At 38.1% G+C, this 25,318-nt stretch overlaps 1 protein-coding gene across 4 annotated transcripts in view; it reads right to left on the reverse strand.

Moving 5' to 3' along the window:
- The window catches only part of SH3PXD2A (SH3 and PX domains 2A), a 261,206-nt gene that overhangs the window by 98,755 nt on the left and 137,133 nt on the right, over positions 1 to 25,318 (reverse strand). For 3 of the 4 annotated variants that reach the window (XM_088132404.1, XM_088132405.1, XM_088132403.1), the window contains exon 6: positions 12,428 to 12,456. In XM_088132404.1, coding sequence (XP_087988530.1) covers positions 12,428 to 12,456 — 29 coding nt within the window. Of the gene's footprint in view, positions 1 to 12,427; positions 12,921 to 25,318 lie in introns of those variants that run through there. The other variant, XM_088132406.1, reaches the window with a different exon arrangement.

Here is a 25,318-nt window from a genome sequence, read left to right on the forward strand (position 1 = left end):
AAATAAAATAAAATAAGATAAGATAAAATAAAATAAAATAAAATTTTATATGCAGCTTTCACCACCCCCTCCCTTTTTTTTGGCTAGGCTGAGTACTCACTCGCACATTGCAAAAAAATCTATTTTAGCTGGTTTTTTAAATTCACTCCCAAAGATGAAAAAAAGGATTACACCATTTAAATTTTGCCAAGCCCCAAACAACTGGAAAATAATGGCTGAAAAAAAAAAATCAGCACTACTTTGCATCCCCACCACCACTGCATGACATCTTTATACCCTCAGACATCATGGAGACTGACTTTTATAAACTGAAAATGCAGCTACATGAGGAAGATGTTTCAACAAATCTTGATCTACAAACCATACAGCTGGATTCACACAACATGCCAAACCAAAACTATTCAAGTGACTTTATTTCCTGGTGGCCGGGGGCTGCACTTCACATTTGGGAAGACAAGGAGCCAAAGCATAGCCAAAGTTGTCTAGGTTTTTCCTTGGGTGGGGAGGAGTGAAGGTATTTTCTTCATTTTGGTAGCAATGCTAAGTTTATTTCCAGGCTCACACTACAGTCTCAAAAGTAGAACTACAGTGCTGATTTTAAGCCATCATGCTAGAGCAGATTCTGGAGTCTCAGGGGTTGCACATGGCCTAGGACTGCCCACCTTCAGTTTCATGTAATGTGTCAACCCAGTCATTCATTTTCACAGTTGGTTTCCACAGCCTAAAAAGAATTTCTGTTCCTACTGTTTTCTGCAAAAGGAAGTGAAATTTGAAACTGTTTTTAAAATGGAGATTATGAGTTGCTTCAGAAGACAGTTCTCATCTTTGAAAGTCACTTTCCATCCCCTACAAGGGTATTAAGGATACACTTAAAGGAACACATACTTTATTAATTAGAAGTATGTCCCATAGACTATAGAAGGCTTCACTTCCAAATACAATGGTATACTTTTTTGCCACTAGCTCAGCTCCTGCCTCTGTTGTGGATCTGCCGAGGGATCTTGGACGTGGCAGTCTCCCAGCCTTTCAGCTATATAGGAATGCAGATTGCACTCTTCTTCTCTGCTCATCCATTCTGTAGAAAAGACTGTAGGACTGTGTTATTAATTTTATGTTAAGCAGGTCTGGAATCCTGAAGAGCAGAATAACAACACTTCACAAAAGCAACAATAAGGCAAATATTTCTCTAGTCTGCTTTTTTGCAGCCTTATGTCAGCGTGAAACAATTAACTATGCTGCCACTTCTTCATAGACCCACCAGATCCCATTTCCATTTGCCACATAAACAGAATTGCCTAGTTTTGCACTACCTCTTACACAAACTTTTTGAAAATATTTGTATTTGGTATTCATGTGCCTGAAGTGCTTCAGAACTGATCATGTGAGCTGCAAAATGGGGAGGGGGGAACAAGAGAAAGAAATCTCAGGAATGGCCAATCTCTCTTCTTCCAGAAGAGCCATCTTTCCAGACTGTAATTTGAGAAAGGGATTACACATGCTCTGCATAAACAAGACATATTCTAAACTGATACAATTGGTTTTCAGGCAAGAATATAGTTTCTTCCTGGGAAACAGAGCCTCATCGTCCAAGAAATTAAGGTTGAAAATTACCACAGATGTCTTTTTGTGTATAGCACAATATATTTGCCCTTAATCCTCTGGAGGGGGGTGGGGGAACCCATCCTGATCTTATTTAAGACATCAGGCATCTATAGGATTATTTTGTTTTGTCTGGGTTCTCTAGATCTGGGGGAGGCTGACTTAGGGAGTCAAGACAGACTGCAACCCCCTCTTCATATGGCTGCTATATTAAGACAACACACATTCAGATTTCAAGGAGCTGTAACACCACTATTTTAAGGGTCCAAGTAGTACAGCTGTATGCTGAAGAGTCTGGATAATTTCATTGCCATCAATAACATTTACAGCTATGCAAGCTAGGAGGAAAATGCAGGAACTTGGGCAAGAGCTAAATGCCTGCTAAAGGGGGTGGGGGGGGGGACCTTGGCTTACAACCAGACAGTATCACTTAGCTGATTGGAGTCTTAGTAATATATAGATTGCTAAGATATTGCAGTATTCTTGGCTGCGCCAACAAAACCCAGCTTCTTAGGCTGTTGTTTAATAAGATATGCATTTGCTTATTTCTGTCCTGGCAACTGCAATGGTGGATCTGATCATGTGCTGCATCTTGTTTCCCAAATTTCCACAGCTCAAGTACAATTTTGTACCTAATTTAAAGTAGTCCAATTCCCTTTTAAAATGTAGTTAAGAGGTGACTGTTCTCACAGAGGGGTCATCCTTGCATTTCTACAAAAATAATCTTCCAAGCACATCTCATCCAAGAGCAGGTAAGCCTATAGAAGAACAGCTGACAAATCCCATCATTCCAGTTTACCAATTGGAAGTGACATTTATAAAGGCCACAGAAAAAGCTGTCTTTAAAACAAAAACCAAAACACCCTAGGAGTTGGCCCATGCTTCCTGATAGTAATTAACCTCTCTAGGACCTCAAAGTCTTTTTCTTTGGAGGAAAGAAAAATATATAAATGCATTTGATTTATTAAAATGTTAACCAAGTACAGGGAGGAACCAATGTATATTCTGAACTGAGTAAATTCATCTGTTGAAGCTATTCTTTCACATTTTGACTCCATAGCAAATTAGGATTGGTGAGGGATCCAACCATAGGTTCTCCAATGTCGTTCTTCAAAGATCTGACTCCATTCCCCCATCCTTGACTTCAGCCACCCCCGTGATTCATGCAGCCTTCTCTTTGGAAGGAACCCTAGACTTCACAGAAAGTTTTAATTATGCAGTATTATAATTCACAGTGTATTAGCATTTCTCTTATAGCACACAATCTGGCAAGTCCCTTGTACAGACTCTATGTACTGTTGCATCCATAGTAAATAAACTGAACACAAGAGGCAGGTTGATTTATTTTTCTGTTGTTTGTGTCTGCTTTGAGCATTAGCTGATTAACAGATTTAATAGATGAATCATCTCACTCCACTTCCCATGTCTAATTAAGAGCCTATTTCCTGGATGTGCTGATCCATGTTGTATAATTTCTCTTGGCTGCTGTGCGATTCATTTTCTTGTATATGCTTTTACTATTTTGAATACTGTTAACCACCCAGTCAATGTTCATGCCCACAAGTTCCTCTGTTGGAAAAGCAGCAGCATGACACCCTGAGGCTTCCAGAGAAGAGGGAACACAGCATGGGTTGACCATACAGGTAAGTGATGAGCTTTCTAACCTGGTGAAGAGAATTTGCTAGCTGCCCCAAACCTTTGGATCCAGGTGTCATAAATGAACTAAATAAATAAACTTGACAGCACACAGTATTCTCCTTCAAGAGGCAAGTGCAAGCATGTCCATCCATGCCTGGATGCCAGCCACACAAACTTCAACAGGAAATGGTAGCTTTTTGCTTACTTCCTTGTGACTAGTTTGAAGAGGGTGAGGAGAGGCATAGCTTGGGATGCCCAAGCAAGGCTCTGCATTGAACCCAAGGCAAAATGGATCATGTTTAAAATGGTCTGAGTTGAAGTGACTCCCTAAATGTGTATATGTTGCACATGGGTTACTCCATAAAGATCATTCTCCAGTGAGAGGATCAGCTGTCAAACACAGGCATTAACACAGATATTCAGATGCATGTTTTTTAAGAGCAATATGTCAAGCAGTCATAAGTCCAGTTCAAAAAGCAAGGAGTCCTTTGGCACAGCAATATTTTTTAAGTTCCATTTATTATGTTTAGTTTTACCATAAAGCTACGAGTTTCAAGCCACTTGGCAAAGTACAGTTAAGTAATAACAAGCAAGTGACATAGTGAGATACTTCACCCAGAACACAGTAGATGTTCAAACCCTACTTAATGGTATGGGTAAGGTCCTCATCAATTTATGCTCAGTTCCTAGTGACTTCATAGGCACGTTAGTGCAGTTTTCTGGGCTGTAATGTAGAAACACTTTATAACTTCCAGGATGCTTTTTGTTTTTGTTTTAATTTTCTGATCTAGCCAAAGGCTAGATTTCTGGTGATCTCTCAAGTACTAACCAAGTCTGACTTGCTCGCAGGAGATTGCCTCTTGGCCCCCCACAAGAATCTTTTCTCTAAAACTTGGGGCTCTCATGGGAATTTGAAGCTGTGGTAAGATACATGATTTCAGATACAAGCAGAACAAATAACAGTTTCTAACAAGTTAAGAATACGGTGACAGCAAGAGACAGAAACACACCCCGCATACCCACACAGTGTTACATTTTGATTATTTTTCTCCTACCTTTTCTTAATGGAGTGCTTGCAGTCCATTTCTCATATTGCACCTGGCCTGTTTACGAAATGGTTCAGATCTCAGACTCTTTGTTTCACAGCTTGTTTCTATTGCTTGCACCTTGCTTAGTTTTGTAAATACAGTCAAAATAGGCTCAATTTATCCAGATTTATTATAGCCTGAAGATCGTAATTCTTCAGACTGTGGTGAAATAGAGTTCTGATGTAACGCAACTACTATTACTAAAGAAGGATGAGTAGACTGCAACTATTCCAGGGTTCTTACATTGTGATTTTATGGTTTTGATTTATTGATTGTGTTTTAAATTGTGATCTGAGAGGGAATGGTATGGCAGGCAGAGTGAGTTGTGATTAAAACAATTTATAAGCCACACAAAATAAATATATAATCAACTAACCACCATTAAAAGAAAAGGAAAAGCCAGTAACATTTTATTTCTGACAGACATTTCAGTTAATCCAATACAAATGCTTTTTGGTAGCTGGGATAAAAAAAAAAGAAAGAAATCCATCTCATTCATTCTTAAAAGATCTTCATTAGTTACCGCTCTGTTTCTGAGCGTAATGCAAAGCACTGATGTTTAAAAGTCTGCTTCCACATTCATCTTCTGTAAAACTTTTATCAGCTGTCAAGCTTTTCAACTGGAGAAACTTTTCAATGGTGGTTCTCCATTTATAGAATTCTCTCCTTAAAATCTGCTTATTTACTCTCCAGTAAAATATTCTACAGTTATTAAATTGTTGAACAATGATTGTTGCTAACAATTTTGTTGTTCAATTCATGTTTTAATTAACTTTTGTCCTCATTTTTATTGTGTAAGTTCCCTTGAATATATTTACATTGAAGGGTGGAATAAAAATGTGAAGAAAACTACCCATAATCATAAAACTATGCACTCCATTTTTTCCGTTTTCAGTTGGAAGATGGAAGATGGAAATCTAACACTTTAATTAAGTCCAGATTTCAAAAAAGGCAGTTTATAAAGTTTTCAGTGAGAAGAATTGAAGAAATATATAGTTTACAAGCAATCCACTTCTCCTTTGCTCCAATTATATTTCCTACATTTTTGAAAGCACACAAGAAAATAGCATTAATCACTATTCAGAAAGATCTACTAGGGAGTTCTCAAAGGAATATTACCATATTTAGTCAACATTAATATTTACTATTCCATTTCAGAGTTAACATGCTCCTCCTTGGAATAAGATGAAGCAGCCTATCTTGAAGCTATTATTAAACTGCCTGCAAAGTATGGAACATTTGTCCAAACTTAACTAGTGAAGTTAGAAGGACTTTGGCAAAGAAAAATTCAGCAGGATATGAACAGTTCACAACATTATTGTGAAGAGTAAGCTGGCATTAGCAGAATTGCCAGTAAGGTATGAACCTTGCAGAAGTCATATCATGCACAGACAGCTCATAAAAATAAATTAAGATTTTCAAATGATGCAAGCCAGATTTGAGAAAAATCACATAGGAAAATATTTCAGAAGAGAAGACTGCCAGAAAGAGCTTCAGCTGCCAAATCTTTGCAGAAAGCACATACCTTCTCCCAATCCACCCCTAAGCCTGCCTTACAGCATACTTTAGTCATGTCAGATGAAACTGAGATTGCTCAGAAAAGTGTACAAAGCAGAAAGATTACATTTGTTTTATTTCTTCTAATTTGTTCTGGTGTTTTACACTGGTTTTTTCTTCTGTTGACTGCAGTGGTTTCAATTTACATGACTGCTATTCACTTTATCTAGAAACAACAGCCATATTCTAGGAATCAACAACTGATTCAGCCTCTCGGTGCAAGGTATGAGTACAAGTTCAATAGACAGACAGATCTTACAATATATATATATATATATTGTAAGAAAACCCAGCTATTTTACTGCCTAGCCCAGAGCAAGGGTAGGCAACATTTTGATGGCAAGAACAACATTTAACTTCCCCCTGCTCAAAATGAGTGTGAGTACACCACACATGGGTGAGAGTAGGTTTTCAGGTGATATAGTGGGAGCCATATGTGGGTCAAACTACTGGTTCCATTATTTACCTGTTATGTATGAGCGTGTGCCCATTTGCCCATCTATTTCCTTCTCTGTGTAGAGGGGAGGGAAGGCAAAGGATATAGAAACAGAATGGGAAAACAGAGGATAAAGTACAAAAAAAAGAAAAGAAAAAAAAAAGGCCATTGTTCAGTAGCAGAGTACATTTTTAAAATATGAAACAGATCTCAAGAAGAAATTCTTCCATCCCCAATTTAAGAAGTTTAAGTGGCAGATACACCAAAAAGACTTTGCTCAAGACCTTATTAAGGCCAGTTTTTATAGATGGTACTGGGCTAAGACAAATTCCTAGTTTCCTGCAGGAACAACAACTAACAGCAACTGGGATGGGTTCCAGGCCTGAGAATGTTGAACTATTGCTCTAGGGCCACAAAACATTTATGGGAGTATTTTAACTACAGGTAGAGAAGCCACAGAGCCGTGTGCTTCAAATTAATATGCATGTTTTTACACAATGATTGCTCTGTTTGTGCACAGTATAATTTGGCGAGTGGCAGGATAATTGTATCATCTCTGTCTTTGGGCTCCAGGATGATAGGAAGATTTTCCTTACCTAGGAATATGCCAAGGGGTCCTCTGGAAGCTACCCTAATTTACTTAGAACTTTAACTATGTGTGACATGTACACACATGCATATCCCTGAAAGTTGGTGCAACTTTCCTAAATTTGGTGTTGTCTAGTTGTCATAGACTACAGCTTCCATCCACCCCAGCCAGCATAGCCATTGACTGGTACTATATTACTGTTCAGCACAACTAAAGGGTTCCATATTGTGGAAGTTGAGCTGGTGTGTTTCACTACTGCAGGACAAGTTCTATTCCCAGCCATTTTCTACTCCTTCACTCATGTATAATTAGCTCCAAATCCACAGCCAATTCTGCTTCTCCCCCTCCAGAAATTTAGGGAGGCCCCTGATATCCAACACACTTGGCTAAACATTTATGATATACCTCTATTTTTATCTCCCCATCATCAGAAACATGCACCAGATTGGGAAATGACTGTTGCAAATGGCTGGCCCTGTTAGCATTCTCTGTAGCTGGATTTTGATGGGAGAGGGAAGAAATGATTACTTCCAATATTCATTCATACAAGAGTTGGACATCAAATTTAGATTATATTCTACAAATGTCAACTTCCACCAACTTGGCAACACATAAAAATAATTGCACATCCAACCCTCTAAAACTGTAAGTCCTTTCAATTTTTATGAAGTTAGGTTCCATCCCTACAGCACACACTGCCATGCTTCTAATACAGACTAGTTTATTGCAAGCAAGGTCATCCTTTCTTTGCAAGCATCTGCTTTCTCACTACACTGCCAGCCATGGATACCACCTTGAATTTCTTCCAGTCAGGACCAGGATAAAAAAAAATGTTGATCACTGTTGGCCAGTGTGGAAGTCAATAACGATGCAATAGTCTCTGGACTTCTTGTGATTAATCCATTTTGTCAGCAATGCTAAAGAAAAGAAGCCTTTTTGGCTTTCACAGCACTTGTACAAACATGTATAAGAAAAGTGAAGGATTTGGGTGATTTTGAGCATAAACCTTTCCCAATGTGAATTTCAGAGTAGCTGTACACTGAAAGAGAGATCAGACTATTCTGCTATACATTAGAACATTCATCTCCTGTCATCTCATACTATCGCCCAAAAGTTATATGACAGCTCTGAGTTTGTTTGGATAACAGAATTCACAAGCCTTACTGCTATCTCACCATTACATAGTTATTCCCTAGTATGATGGGGGAAATGGAGATGGTGCACTGAATATAACATCATTTGAAAATATAACATCGAAGACTCTAATTTCCTGCTGGATCCTTCATAGAAACTCCTGACAACTTTACTTATCCTGGTGTCCTCCAGCTGGGACTCTTGAGGATTTTCAGCCTTCTGAGGTTGGAAGGCTTACATAAGACCTCAGGCTAGCCATTAACTGTCTCTACTGCAGTGTTTCTCAACCTTGGCAAATTTAAGATGGGTGAACTTCAACTTCCAGAATTCCCCAGCCAGCATGGGGAAGTCCACTCATCTTAAAGTTGCCGAGGTTGAGAAACACTGCTCTACTGTTTTCCATTTATAAAATGGGGATCACAGCAGACAACAGCTTGGTTCACGTAATATACTATACCATAATGAGATTTATTTGGTTTTGGCTCAGTGTATTTGTAATTCCAGCAACTGTCATATGATATATGTGCAAACCAATCTATTGATGATGTGCAAACCAATGTATTTGGGGGGACAAACAAGACTCCCCTCAAACAATTATTCCAAGGGCCTGAGCTGAAAACATTAATGAAATATACTTACTTTGATAAGTCTACATATTATACAAAGACATCATATGATTTGTTTCATTTTTGGCTTAGCCAAAGTCATCATGGTATAAACTATAGGACTGTTGTTTAGCCAGTTTTATGGCTAAAACAAATCATGATACAGGTAGTCCTTGACTTACGACCATTCGTTTAACAACCGTTCGAACTTATGACTGTTGAAAAGAGTCATAATGACCAGTCCTTGCACTTACGACCATCGCAGTGTCTCCATGGTCACATGATCAAAATTCAGGTCCTTGGCATCCGGCATGTATTTACAATGATTGCAGTGTCCTGGGGTGACATGATCGCCATCTGCAACCTTCCCAGGGGGCTTCCAACAAGCAAAGTCAATGGGGGAAGCTGGATTCACTTAATGACTGTGTGATTCGCTTAATAACTCTGGTGATTTACTTAACAACCATGGTAAGAAAGGTTGTAAATTGGGCACAACTCACTTAATAACTGTATCACTTAGTGATGGAAGTTCTGGTCCCAACTGTGGTTGCAAGTCAAGGACTACCTGTAAAGCACAATGTGTGATCTCAGCCATTGTTTTACAAGAAGTAGATCTGCTCCAGAACCTCTGAATTGTTGCACTTTAGGTTTCTTTAGCTCTAGGAAAAGAACAAAGGTGACCAGAAGATGTACAATTCAGTTCTCAAAGGCGCCAAAAGGATGATTCTGGTGCTTTAGTAGCTGATTTAAACATTAGGCCTTTAAGCCAGAACCAAACAAATCACATGATAACTACCTCTGTAGAGGGTGCTAAGCCATAACACACTTAAGCCTAGTGTGGCATCTGAACTCAGATTATGAGTTAAACTATGATACAGGAAGAGAACCTTAACCAGCTTGAAACATTGGTTTATAATACAGCTTTTCACTGAAACCTTAATCTGAACCTGGACAGGAAGGATGGTTAATTTATGGTTAACTCTCCTTTTCTGTTTCTGGAGAGACAGAAGACTAGGCTACATAAAAATGGGCTGTTCTGGCTTTGAAATGTCTTCTACTTCAGACTTTTTCCATGTCCTATTGATGTCTCTGACTCTGTTGGACCACCATTTGTTTTCCTAAAGTAAAATTCAATGTATTCTTTTTTTAAAAGGGTTGGCTAGCCATCCATTGCAAATTGGAGGACAACCAACAAAATATGGCTGGCTATGGTCTGTTGTGTCATCTTTTTATTGTTGCTTCTAAGAGACAGGCTGTTATCACCAGACTTCAGTATATTATATGAACACATTTTACAGCTTAACCATAGCTTATTGGATAAGTCACAATTTGTTATGCTTATATACCATACTAAACCATAAAATATAGTTTCAAACCACAACATCCTTACAACCCATTAAACCCTAACCAAAAACCATAATATGGCTTAGTAATCCATCATGGAAGAAAGAAATTGGTTGGATTTTGTTTTTATAGAAAGGTAGTTCTCAATATGTGAAAGTTCTATACTACTCTGTATTTTGAGTATGGCATAGATTGTTTTGAGGTTTAAAAAGAAAAAGTTCAAATCTGCATCTGCCATGAGATGCTCTTCTCACTATAGTCCTGAACAAATCACCTTATGCCATTCATCTTGGGGTTAAGGGCTGTATTCAGTCCTGGCATAAGCACATATATGGCTGCTTCAGGATTTCTAGGAAAAGAAAAGGAAGAGAAAAATGCCTAAAATCCCATTTGGACAGTTAGGTTCACACCACATAGTGAACTACCAAGCAGACAACCATATTTTAACCTACTGTGTTGGGCAAAGTTAGCTTCTATGGTTAATGTATGGATGTAGGATGATCAAACTCAGAAAAGTGATTGATTGAATCATGATTGAATTAATCCTGAGAAAGTCACGAGCACACAGCAGATAATAATTTGTGATTTACTGCCCTTTCATTCTCCCTATTCAAATGACATTCCTGGGTTAGATGAATTCACGTTTTGCTCTTGAGATGTAAACCAACTCAGGTTAATAAAAAAACTGTCCCTGGGGCTTTAGGAGCTAAGATAATGCTTCCCCAATCAACCATATTGAACCAATTGTTTCTCAGAGTTGGTGGTAACGTTATTGGTTTCTTTCTGAGACATGATAGAGCGGCCTCCAAATAGGGCCTTCTCTAACCATTTCATTATCAGCTTTTACTCTTCATTCTCTGTGGCCATATGGGAAGGACAATTAAAAAAAAGGAACAGGAGGCATGTAAGGCTCCCGACACTAGTCAGTGGTGATGCAGCTCATGATTATATTGCTGATTTATTTATTTGCTCCAGTGGGGTTGGGGGAAGCCAATCTCCTAGCCTCCTTGGGGCTGGGAGGGCTCAGAAAACAATCACTTCCCACTGACAGACTCACAATTTTGCATTGCTGATTACTGCACAAGGGAAAGTTAACTGCATTCTGGGAAATGGATAATTGAATTGTGTTGTCCCAACATGGTAAATGTAGCTAACCTAAAGTATATGTCATATGAGGTGTACAGAACATTATTATAGCAAGCTATAGTCCCCAAAATAGAAACAAGAATTTCTACCCAATCTCTGATTTAGATTTCTCCTTCTCCTCTTTGTGGGTCCACCCAGCATGATAACCCCAAACTAAATTACTTTATTACTCAGATGTATGTACGAATGCAGTCTGTGAGAGAAAATTAGTACACATTCCTCTAAGACTGCATTTCTAAGTTAAGTAAAGCTGCATCTGTGATTTCCTGTCTGCCATGCAGCTATTTAAAAAGAAAAAATCCAGCATAGGACAGTTTACACATAATCTTGGCAGATGAATCAGGAATAACTATATTTACAAATGGACTATGCATATTATTCAAAAATAAGTCCCAATAATTCAGTTTGGCCTCCTCAGAAACAAGTGTGCCTATACTCACGGGGTCAGACTACCTATAAGGCTATAACAGCAATACTCAACTGCTTAGCTGTGACTTCTCATCCTTTTTATAACTGCATAACTATTTATTCCAGTCAGGTTGGTTCTCTAAGGTATATAAAGATGCATGAAGCATTCTTGGCTTCTTCACTGATCCCTCAAGCAAATCAAACTCACACCTTAAAGCAGAGTAGGACAACTACTCCAATCGACAGATTTCAAGTGTCACAATAAAATGACAACAAAGTCATTTTTTATGGTTGTCCCTGGAAGAAGAGACATATTTGAGGGGGGTATAGTGGTTCTGGTTTGATTACCAAAAATAATTTAACTACCATTTGGTATTATTACCTGCTCCAGTGCTTTTAGTGGGTGCTTCAAAAACCCATTGCTTCTACAGCAAAATATCTTGGGCCAGTTCTGCTCAGAAAGCAAGAATACCTGATAGTAACAAGTGAACAAGCAAACTATTTCATTTTGTAGGGTTGGGCCAGGATATATGAGCTTTGGGAGAGAATATTAGATTATCTTGCTTTCAGCCAGATTCTAGCCTATGCAAAATGATAACACTGCACAACAGTTAAATATCAAGCAATTCTTTGCTGAATTTGAGAAGTATAAAAATACATTTTTATATAGTCACATATCAGTTAAATAAGTGGAAAATAGGGAGATTTACATATGTAATAGGAAATATCCACTCAACTTACAAATTTTAGTAACTCCTTTCTCCATTACAGTAAATGCATTTGATTCAATATTTCAAACAGTCATTTTTGAAAAAGCTTGCATATACCCCTCTCCCCATTCAAAAACAAGTAATTTACATGTAAAAAGAGTAGGGTCTCCTACCTGATTTCCTTTTTGAGGATCCATAATCCCTGAAAAAAAGGCAACAACAGATAGACATGGTTAGATCCTGGAGCACAGAGGAGAAAAAGACGAGATCCCAGGCTCCTATCAGCTTGTTCAGAGAGACATTGTGGGATCCTTCTCTTTTAAATTGGAGCTGGGGACCATAAGGCATTGACACACTTAAACAGCCGGTGATCCAGCTTCCTAGATCAGCAGCAGCAGCTGTTGGTGCTGGTGCTCCTGCAGCAACTGAGCATAAGAAAGCCCATGTGATCTATTAGAAAGACCCGACCATCCAGGCGAGGGAAGGGGGAGAGAGAGGATATCAATTCTTTCCTCTCTTTAAATCAAGCTTCTGACCGAGCTGTGGCTGACTCTTAGCTCCTTATTGTTTTTCTCCAACTCAGAGGCACAAGCCTGCTGGCTATTCTCTGTCACGTTTCTACATTTTGCTTCAGGCAGCATTTTGTGATGCTCAGGATCCTCTGGTTTCAAAAGCTGTTTGCCATCTGCACTGCCTGCAGCTCCTTCTAGTTATCTCTCCTAACACTTGTCTGTACAAAAAGAGAAAAACGCCCTCGCTTCCTTCACGTAGGAACAAATATGGTGGGATGATTTTCTTTTCTCGTTGGCAAAATGAAAGCCATAGCAAGCTGGTTCTTTTGACAAGGCTGCTTTTAGGAAAGATCACACTTATCAGGACATCACATGGTGCAGAACAGCACGGCTAGTCCTTAATGAGAAGCTCTTGTATTTCTAGAGCAAAATACTTCTTTAACAGCACAATCCCATGTCGGCTTGCTCAGTCAACTCCAGTGAAAGATGCTAAATTTGAAGAGAGATTCAATGGTATACATTAAAAAAAATCAATCTATTTTAACATTTTGCTTTTCTATTAATAAAGTCCTTTTCATCCAGAAATGGATGTGGCCTTTTTAAAAACGTTTGCTAGCATTTCTTTTTCTCCCTACCTATTTCCTATAATACAGATGGATCTGGGTATATTTTTCAGCACTGAATTAAACATGTGTAAATGACTCACACACTCAGAAAACAATGTAGGAATGTTAATATTAGTAATAATATTTGAAAATTAATTATTCCAGTCCTGTGGGTGAGATAGCTTTATTCACCATATTACAAATAGTGATGTGGAATGGGAGAGAATGAAAGGTGTAGCTAAATTAAAGCCATCTAAATAAAATCCTATATTAATATACAGTATTCAGTTGAAAGCTCCATTGAGTTTAAGTAGGCTTATAGAAGAAGCAAGATTTGAAACAGAGTGACTCCATTGCTTACTGTGCAATGCTATACATACTTACACAGAGCTAGGTTTGAGTAAACTCAGTGGAACTTACTTCTGAGCAGACACACAGAGGAATATCTACTGACTTAAGCTCAGCTCCGGTGCCTGGATGGAGTTTTCTTGCCAATTATTCCAGCTTCTTTGTTTTCTCTTTAGATTTCCCAGTCTAATGTACAGACTTCAGATTTTTTGGCAATCTCCCATGTAAGTACAGTACTAAGCAGTCTAACCCTCCTAGTTTTTCAAGATAAACACTAAGCTATGGCAATTCCCAAGAATCTTCATACTGGCACTGGTACTGTTATTACCATTCTTCTGCAGCAGATCCATAGTACTTAGAATTTAATTCTATAAGGTAGTCAGTTATAATACTGAGTATCTATACCAACCTTCTCCAGATAGGTGGACTTCAACTACCAGAATTCTCTACACTGGCTGTGCTATGTGGAATTCTAGGGACTGACATGCAACCATCAGTAGGGGTAGGTTGATCTATATACTATAAATTTAAACATCATCTGGTCCACAACTCATTTATAAACATGGGAATTCTCCCCCCTCTCCCTGTTCCTGAATCTTTAGCAAGAGCTAAGCGAGGATCTGTCTTCCAGTTACTTCAGTATTAGGAAAACATTTTCTTCTAAAACTCTTGTGAAAATCAGGGGTATAGGACCTTATCAGCTGGAGGTGAAGGAATGATAAAAGCAGAGTTGGGGAAGAAATAAGAAAATAACCAACAGATATATTCAATACTAAAATATTTGTGAAAGTCAGCAAACAAAAAAAACAGACAACACAGTAAGGCCATACAATTCAATTCAAAGGGGAAAAAAATCTGTTCTAGCATGTCTGAGCATGCATGTAGCACCTGTTGGCAACTCCTTAAACCAGTGTTGTCCAAACTTGGCCACTTTAAGATGAGTGGACCACAACTCCCAGAATTCCCCAGCCAGCCAATTCCCCATGCTGGCTGGGGAATTCTGGGAGTTGAAGTCCACTCTTCTTAAAGTGGCCAAGTTTGGACAACACTCCCTTAAACCGAATGTGTCTTTCCTGGGATAAAGCAACAGCTATAGAGGCCAGGTGTATAATCTTGTGAAGAGACTCAGCTGCTTTAAGAAATTGCCAACTTGCATGTCTACTCATTCCCTGAAGCACTCTTTTCCCTTCAAAGCCCTAATATGCCATCCCAAGATTAAGCAAACATTAACTCTTCCACTAAAAATGCCTACTTCTAGATACTTCAATACTAAAAGAATTATCATATGGTTTTATTTAAAAGCAAAACATATCATGTTTAATTGGGCTTCTTCCTGGGTAAGACTGATAGGTTTGCAGCTGAACAACAGAATTCTACACAAGCTGGCTCTGACATAAATCTCACTATTTCCATGTGGCTTATTTCCTATTTGGAATGCAGTACCACCACAATGCTGCATATACAAATACAGCTATATATTGCCAGCCTGTCAGCCCTTAAAGGTAAGCCAGGTCAGGAAACAAACTCTTTGAGAAATACTGGAACTCTATTTTATGGACATAGGCTATAGTAACAGAATCTTGAAAGCCTGACAGTATTTTTCCTCCCTTCTTCCCTCTTATACCCTCGAAAGTGAAGGTGGAATCAGTTTAAATTTCTTTTTCACATTCTCTTCTTTTCCTGGGCTTAAATCATGTTTTACTAATTGTGCATTCCTTCTCCAAGGTTGTACTGTGATTCTCTACACATCTTGAGCCCGACTAGAAGTGCTGTTATTATAGTGTCTTGGTATCTTCAGGCTATAGCCACAGTAACCTCATCATCACCTGGCTGAACTTTTGCAAAAAAACTCTACATGAGGCTGCCCTTGAAGACCATCCAGAAGCTGTAGCTGGTTCAAAATGCAGTGGCCCACGTAGCTGGCACATATTACCAAGAACATATTACACATGGGTTGTATGCCTTGCACTGTCTTTCAATGGGCTTCCAGGTATAATTCAAAATGCTGGTTTTGTCTTATAGAGCCCTCTATAGCTTTGTACTTAGATATCTCCAGGACAACACTCTGCAACTGGAATCAACCTGGCTGCCTCAAATGTCCTGGAAGAAGCTACTGTTGTCTCCCACTTCCATGAAAGGGGCTGAAACAGGAAGGAGCTGCTTTTCTGTGGCAACAACTGGAATAGTTTCCCAGTTGAGATTAGGCTGGCTCCCATGGTGTGTTCATTTTGGAAGATGTTGAAGATACAGTTCTTCCAAAGAGCTTTTGTGAACTAAGCTGTTGTCATTTGGATTTTCATCTGTTGCTGGTTTTGCTTTGTTTTTAGTTAGTTACTTATTTATAGATTTTAATTCACATTTACCACGGATGTTTTTGTTTTTGTTATGTATACTTTCTTCTAAACTGCTAGGAGTCCTAGCAGATTACAAGTTGAATGAATAAACAAATATATAAAAAATTATAGCCTGAAATCTTAACTTGGGGGTTGGAGGACTTAAGAAAAGCTGTACCAACTTTTATGAACTATCGAGAAATACACATCAAGAAAAATAATTTTAAAATACTGTATATCCATTCTCCAAATCATATTGATTGTGACATTTAACTTTTGGTAGAGCAACGTTTTTATGGTAGTGTCTTCAAAATATAAGCATAACTCAGGTTTCTTTTCAAGTGAGGTTTTAAAAATAAATATTAGGTAAATATTATTTTTCAGCCCTAACTATAAAGCTTCTTCAGTGCGGGGGGCGGGGGGGATCAGAATGCTTTTCTCTTTGCCAAGAAACTCTATTATTTTCACTACAGTTCAGATTCATCAGCCCACAATTCTAAAAGTCCATATGATCTGTATATCTAAAGCTGGGGACAAGAGACAAAGTATAACACAAGTTATAGCTGTTTTTTCATAATTCACAGCTTGTCTGTATGAAACAGCTGTAGAAGAATGGAACTTATGTACATAGAACACAGATTATTAGTCAAATAAGGGTACAGGTGACAGATGTTAAACAGAATGGCTGGTGGATTGTTTCCATCTGTGATTTTCTTTTAAAAAAAAATCAGATTTAGTTGGCTCCCAGATGTAAAATGATATCAAATCTAAGCAACTCATAGATGGAGGAGAAGGTAGTATTTAGCTTTAGCCTCTAGAGTGTGAAGTGGTTTCTATATGAACCTTGCCCCATTCTCATTGCACTAAAGCCTTAATGAGTTTTGGTTGGTTTAGGGCTTAGCATATAATGTGAACTAAGCCAACTGTGGTTTATTAAATAAGCCATGATTTAGCACAACATGTAAATCCAGTTCATACTGGGTAATAGGCTTACATAGTAATCCACTGTATTTCAAAACTTCCTGATCCATGTGTATATAGGGGTCGGGGCATCTACAGGGAACCCAAAAAAAAAAAGTCAAGATGGCTTCATCGATTATATCGTTGCAGCTGCCATCTTGACTTGTTCTGAATGTCCCTGATGTGAGATGCAATGCCTTGTAGTCACACAGTTCACTGATACTCAAAGTGAGGCTATCAGTAAACTTACTCAACTTTTCAGGAGCTATTATAAAAACAAAATTGCATTTACCCAGCATGCTTAAATGAAGGTTAGCTATGCTTCATTTAAACATACTTTATTCCATTAATCTTATTATCAGGGTTCACATGACACACTAAAGCATAAACTAAGCATTAGGGTTTAGTTCCCATAATACAGTAGGCTAAAATATGGTTGGCTATCTTGTAGTTCAATGTGTTGCGTGAAAATGACCTATGTGCACCCTGTGTGCAGAATCTATTTTCCATAGAAAAGAAAACAGAAAACTAAATACATTGACTGATTTTTTTTCGCTGTTAACATGTATGGATTTATACTAAGTGTATATCTAAAAATAATTTATGCACAGAGAATGCATTTCTTAGGACTACTATGCCTAAATAAAACTCCATACCACCATTAAATGGCAGCAAAGAATTTTCTGTATCTTTTTGCAGCCATGTTCTGGTCATCTGGAATCTGTTAGCACTGATATGGTAGCCCTCCCTTTTTTTTAAAGGACCAGTAAAACAAACTGCAGATAGTCAACCCAGTAAATGGACAGCCTTCCTTCCTCATTTGTATCCCTCCCTCCCAACTTTAAACAAACTACTACTAAAAAGTTTGCTTCTGGAGTCCCATTCTCCAACCTCACAGAAAAAGGAACCCATGGTGGGTTTTACAAGTCATTACTAGAACTTTCAATTGTTCTCAGAAACTTTTCGGTAGCCAATGCAATGCCTGTAGTATTGGTGTCACACTGCTGAAGTGGCTTTCACCCACTAGCATGTGATCTTGCATCAAATGCAGTTTGTAGGTAGTCTTTAAAGGCAATTCTAAACTGAGTATGTTGCTATAATTTAGTCAAAAATAATGAGAACAATGAGAGTAATTGTTGCTAAGGCTCCTGCTCCAAGAAGGTACCTTACTGGCAGTCTGGCACACTACCCAAAAAAGGCAAACACTTGGTCACAGATTCTATTTGCTGCTCCAGAAGGAGCTGAGAGTCCAGGAGAATCCTCAAGTGACAGACCTGCTCCTCCAAGGGGAGTGCAACCCCATCCAGAAGTAAAGCAAGCATCAGCAATTCTGTTTTGCTGGGATTCACTCAGCTTGTTTCATCCCATCCAGTCCCTTACTGACTCCAGACATCAGGTCATGCCACCCACTGCGTCTTCTGTCTGACCCAGGGTAGAGTTATAAAAGTGAGTACAATCAGCATAGTGTTGATACCTCACCCCAAACCAACCAATGACCTCCTCTAGTGATTTCATATAGATGTTAAATAACATGGAGGCATCCTATATCACAGTAACCAAGGGCTCAAACACACTCCTTTGTCACTACTGCCTGGAACTACCAATTCAGGAAGGAGTAGAACACTGTAACACTCCTAACTTATTCAGGCAATCCAGAAGGATACCATGCTTTAGGGATATGCATATCCTTCTCCTAATGGCAGTTTTCATTCTGCTCTTTCTGAATTAAACAGATAAGATTTCAAAAAATTCTGTCTGCCTCATGTGTTTCTTTTGCTAGAGGCAAGGAATTCTGAGCTCTTGGGCTTAATATGCCATACAATGGGAACCATTCTGAGTCTATGGAAAAACTCAACCCAGATTGTGAAGGGACAGATTGAAGAGGGTCCACAATGCAGCAATTTAGATCAGGAAATGAATAGAATATTTCTTCCTTCTATTTCATTGGTTTATTTGTCTTGGAAAACAAAGGAACGGATCAGAAGTATACACTGCAGCAGGCTTTACTCTGCGCAGTCAGCTGTATTCATCTACTCTGGCATATAAACTTGTTCTTACAAATATAAAAATCAAGAGATACATGATCTTTTGCTTAAAAATCCCAACCAATTTCCCTAAGATCAGTGGCCTAATAAATAGCTTGGATGTTGCAGTGCATGAACTTCAGCCATATGCTATATGTAACCTTATTGTTCATAAACAGGCATTTGCTTCCATGTGCACTAGAAGAAAGGTGGCTTAATGGGAAAGTGCATCTTTTGCATGCAAAAGATTTAATTCCTAGCATCTACACATAGGGATAACAACAGACTATTATCTTAGTCTGTGGGCATCTGTTTTCAATCAGTGGCCTAGATAATCAATATAGGAAGCCATTATTTTTTTTTATGAACAAATCCTACTGCTCTGGTTCACCTATCAAACTTATCTATAACAGGTGAGTACCCACACCATGTTAGGTCAGAAGCAAACATTCCACGTCATTGCTTTGTATCATGAGGAGGACAAGAGATATCAGATGTTTCATGACACCACTGCACAAAATAGGCAAATTACAGAATTCACATCTTTTGTGCTATTACATCAGAGGCCTATGTGTGTGAACTTAGCTGGTGTGGAGACAACAATCAGTCAGCCTTGTTCCAGCATAAGGCAGCTTCCTATCACTTCATTCAACACTGCATTCATTCTTCAGTCAGCGATTTAATTATTAGAGATTTTTTAAAAGGATGCTGAATCCTGAAAAACAGGTGAAACTAACAGAAGTGCATGTGATCTGCTCCATGCGTTCAATTAACGGTCATTCTCTACTAGTATCTTAGGCTGCCTCCCAACTACCAAGGAACATTTGTGGATGTTTGTGAGCAAGACTTCTACATACATACATACAGATGCCTGCAGAAAAAACTCCTACCCAGGAAGATGGGACCTGTTCATTGAAAATCTCTCTTCATACAATATGTGCAAACCTACTTCTTAGAACAAATCAGGGAAGCAGTAAATATGTCTGATAGTGAGAATGTTTCCTACTAGGCTGCCCCAGGGCCCCTTACTGAAAACAGAAGGAGAACTGAGTGCTTCTACTTAGCAGCAATATACAAGGGATTTTTAAAAAATCATCTGGAGGAGATGGGCGGCATACAAATTTCATAGATAGGCAGGCAGGCAGGCAAAACAACTATCCTTGTCAAGTGACTGTTTGGGCATTCACTGTCTTCAAATAAGCCTCATAGGTTATAATTAAACTGAGATTTGTGTAAGTATCACAAAGTCCAGCCTTATGAGTATTTACTTAGAAGTAAGCTCTATTGAGTTCAGAAGTAATGTGTATCAGACTATTAGATGATGGCATATCCTCTGAATATAATTTCTGTACAAGTGTGAAAAGCTTTCAGTCATCCTTTAATTATGGAAAGCGTTAAATAGATGATGAAATGAATAATGAAAAGAATATAAAAGGAAAGAAATAATACAGAGAATACAAAATGGGACACAACAAAGATTCTATATGAGCAAAATTGAGAAACTGGTTGGTTGGTGGTAGAGACAGGAAGCTGACGCACAGAAGATGCTTCAATGAATGCTGTAAAGTATGTGTGAGGCTACACTTTTATGCTGATTTTTTTCATCTTTGAAACTGTATTCCTTTTCTAGATGAAGGCTTGATTGGTTCATCACCACATTAGGCTAAAATATATGACAGTGGCAGACTGGGAAGGCTCTGTGCCTCTTGGTGAAAGCGAGGACCAGGGAGAAACAAAACAGAAGGCTCTGAGAGACCATGGTAATCGATTAAAATCACATGACTTCCTCCTGAAAAGGTCATCCAACACAGGGATATGCAACATTGATGTTTACTGCTAGCTTTTTCCTGGAAAGATGAAGGGTAAAAAAGCAGCAGAAGAAAAAGACAATCTTGCTTAAGAATTATATCTTCCATCTAGTTTGATTTTGCTTGGTTTATCCTCTTGATTTGTAATTTTTACATGCAAACAGAAATAGAATATTTCATTAACCTCATGAAAGACAGATCCTACAAACAACCTATTCTGCAAAGACATCTTTGTAACTATGCTTTCATAAGAGTGTGTATACATGCATTTACCCTAATGCTTCCTATTGCTTTTCTTGAATATATTTTTCACTGAATGTAAATAATGACAAAAAAGTATAATCCTGAAGGACAGTATTTCATTTATTGATTTTGTTTTGAAGTATGATTATGAATAGAAATATTATATTATGAATAATAAAAATAGCTGCAAGTTTCATTTCAATGCTTCTAATATAGCTGGGTTTTTATAGTTGCTAGAAATATCTACCCTACAAATTTAAACTCCTGAGAAAATGATTCCTGAAATAGTTGCTAACTCCTGATTTATTAAACAAATACATGTGGCTAATATCAGCATGGATTAGCTGTTATGCAAAATAAGTACCTGCTAGGTCACCAAGGGAAGAGGGGGGCATCACAGAGTTTTTTCCCCTAGCTGTCATGCCCTTAACTCATTCACTGCCACACTTGATTTTATTTGAAGTTTTTGTAATTTTCTTTATTTGCCATGTTCAGCTTTAATCTGCATTGTTAAAAATGTTTTCTTTGGCATGGTGAGTGACTAAGTTTAAACATTTGGTTTGAAAGGATCATCAAGTATTACATTTATTTCCCTCTCATGGTGTGAGAGTTTCTTTTCCATCAAGAGGCACTGTTGTTGGGCTGTGCTTGGAGCATCAGTTGGCCTTAATCTGGCCTTGGGTAATTGGTATATAACATTAAGTTCTAAAATTGTTTACAGCCCATAGTAGTTAATTCTTTATTGATTTATTTGTTCACACAAAAATTTTAAGGCAAACCCAAACAAGTCACTTATTGGTAATTGTGCTATATGAACTAAAGTTTAAAGTATTTTCATTACTTTTCAAAATGTTTTTGTGATTCAAAATATGAACATTCTTAATGCTGAGTTTTACACTACACCCAGAAACACTGGTTCTAACAACATCTGACTACGATTATAAGTATTTGATTAGACAATATTAAAAAATGGCTCTCTTGTTCATCATTTCAAAGGCAGTTTTGATTTATCAGGCTTCTTGGTTCTGTAACACAAAGAGCCTATTTCTCTCAAATGACACCATGTTTTGTTTCTGTTCATTTTATCTATCTATCTATCTATCTATCTATCTATCTATCTATCTATCTATCTATCTATCTATCTATCTATCTGAGAGACACAATTACTGCCATTATTAGATATCTAACTGGATGTTGGCAAACAGGAAATTTATCCAATCAGCAAGGTTTATCTCCTTAATTTTTCTTCTCAAAGGTCAGTCTGTCTATCTTGGTCCTTACATACACATACCTATATGGGTGTTTGCTCTTCTGTATTATATCCTCTGGCTGCTGTATCCAAAAACACATCCAAGCCAACACTTTCATCATGATACATGTACAAAGGGGTGGAGCTTACACTGCAGCACTGCTTTGATCTTTTGCCTCCCATGACACTCCCACCCTGCCCCCCCCCCAGCCTCTGATCAAGGCTTTTGGTGCTCTTTTTTGTAGAAAACTGTTGATGTAATTTTCAAAGTTAGAAATGAAAATCTTTGTCTATTATGAATAATAAAGAAAGATTAATATAAATTCCCTACAGGTTAGGCATTACTATAACATACATTTTTTGCATCAGAAGTTTTGTGTCCATTTACTGCTGCTTAGGATCATTCATCCACTGTTCTAAGCATGTCATGTTGCTGAAAAATTTCATGAAGGAATTCCTCTTCTTGAGCTTCCCATTGTTATGTTGCTCTGGATCAGTGTGTAATTGATTCAGCAACATGATACTACTTGGAATGCTCCTGTACCCTTTGCCTACATGATCATGCTCTGCCAAACCTTGTTTCAGGGATTAAAAATTAGCGCTGTGAAGAAAATTATCCCACATTTTTATTATCAATATAATAAATTGCTTCAGAAATTTCTTTAAAGAACAAGAACATCTTGGTGAAATTCCCATGGGTGAAGCATGGTGTAATTACAAGGTGGCCAAGAGGTGGGTAGATCTTTGTCATACTCCTCTCTCAGACAGTCTGCATCCTTCAATTCAATTGCCAATGAAAACTTCATGAAGGAATTCCTCTTCTTAAGCTTTCTTAGACTAAAATGGATGAACAGCCTGTAGGCTTCAGACTGATAGAAAAATGTATTTCAAGAAAACAGTATCAACAGTAATACCATTTCCGGATATAAAGCAACCAGAATTTCTAACCTGGAACTGTGATTAGTTTCAATTATGTTTTTGAAAACAAGCCAGGACGGGAAGCCACTAGTTTGTTTATTGATCTACTGACCAAAGTCATCCTTCCTGGACAGAATGACAACATGCACTATAAAAGTGAAGCAGATTCTTCCAACTGCCTCACAGCTGCATCAGAGAAGAACAGAAAAGGAAGAAGTGCAGGAGTTCAAAATTCACCAATTATCATTCCCATAGTACAGAAGTCAGCATCCTTTTTTTTTTCTATTGAGGGCTACATTTCCTCAGGAGCAGTTGGACAGAGTGGTGAACCCATTCTCTCTTAAACTCAGGCCCACCTGTTTTCCTCTCTCCCCCATGCAGCAAAGGGCAAACAGACATCTCTACCCAGAGACCTAAACTCTTGCAGAGGACAAGGTCAGCATGCTGAAGCAATCTCCTGCTCTGTCTCTTCTGTGACAATCCAGAACTATTATGTAAACCAGGAGTCACTTTCACACCTCCATACAAGTACTGGGAGTAAAGGAACATTTGTTAGCACTGGTTCCTTTGCCTATTTCTTCTTATCACTTACTGCAAAAGCCCTGTGCTGCTACCTCTAGAGGAAATACTGGAGTCACAAAAGAATATATTCTCCTGTCTCAGCATGCCTTTCAATCTTTTTTTTTTAAATCAGTCTCAATGAATTTTTCAGAACTAAAGGGCTTCTTTGCACTGCCCAATTGCCTTATTGCCAGAATAGACCAGCAACCATCTTTGGAGGACAACAGTGGACATTGTCACTCTGTACTCTCCTCTTCTCATCATAAATATGATCTGTGTGTATTTTCCAATGGTGGCTTTTGAAGTCCTTTTTTCTCTCTTATGTTGCCTCAAGCACTCCTGTTTCTTTTGGCTGAGTGCAGTTTACTACATTACAGCCATTTCTCCAGCCACTTGAAAAATGACAAAACAATGCACTGCTTGACTTATTTTTTAAAAAAGTCCAGAGAAAAATAGGTAGCTTAGGGAGAAAAAGAAGTTTTGAACCAGTAGATTTAGATTTGCAGTAGTGGTAGAATCCAAGGACCATGGGCTGTGCCAGCATAAACTCTCTTCTTTCCTTGTTTCTTAATAGGTGTATCACATGGATTGTAACTATCATGGAGTGATAACGTACTGACTGTAAATAATAATGTGTTTAAAAAGGCCTTATTATGTAGGAATAGACTCCAGTGTTGCTGTGGTTAAATGATGCCAACAAATATTGTACCCCTGAATGTTTCAGATGTTTTGATGTGGCTCATTGATCATCATGATAAAGTAAATCACCATTATGTTAGAGTATACATACCAGATCACCAATAGAAAGTAAGAACAATACCCAACATACAAAACAAACAGACCTACATATTGCCAAAATCCCCCACCTAGAGACAGAACAGTAAGACAGATAATTATAATCAGAAATGATCAACAGAAGACTTTGCCAAAGAACTGACGAAAGAACACAAAAATGGATTCAAATTAAAAACTTATCAAATTAGGACTAAATATGGGGGGTGATGGGGAAATACAAGAGAGGTGAAACTATTCAATTTAAGTTCTAACAGAACTTAAGACTAACAAATAACAAGAATATATGGAATTTACAGCCTTATCTGGAAGAATAAGGATCTCTTGGAATTAGAAGAAATCAAGCTATACAAAGCACAAACAACTGCTGTCTTGAGACAAACTAATTTAGTTATATGATTATACAGCTTTCAACATCCTTCCTCCATCTCTGTAATTGCAGAGGCTCCAGTAACATTTTCTGTGATTAGAAGTCATTCAGGTTCTCTCCTTCCTTTATTGACCCTTCCCCATTTTTTCATGAATGGAAAAATGAAAACAAGAGTGGCTTTACCAGAAACAGTGGCTGGTTCGAACACTGTATTAATCTATGGTTTGCTTAACTGTGATTTATCAAATAAGCCCCGATGAATGAGTTCACATATCATTAAAGCCATAATCCATGTTTTACATATCTGGGCTGTAAAAAAGCTGGACTACCATTAGAGGCAC

This window comes from Python bivittatus, unplaced genomic scaffold, assembly GCF_059951505.1.
Source record: "Python bivittatus isolate LINGU-HERP-01145 unplaced genomic scaffold, Pbiv_v1 ctg000980_np1212, whole genome shotgun sequence".
Taxonomy (NCBI): Eukaryota; Metazoa; Chordata; class Lepidosauria; order Squamata; family Pythonidae; genus Python; species Python bivittatus.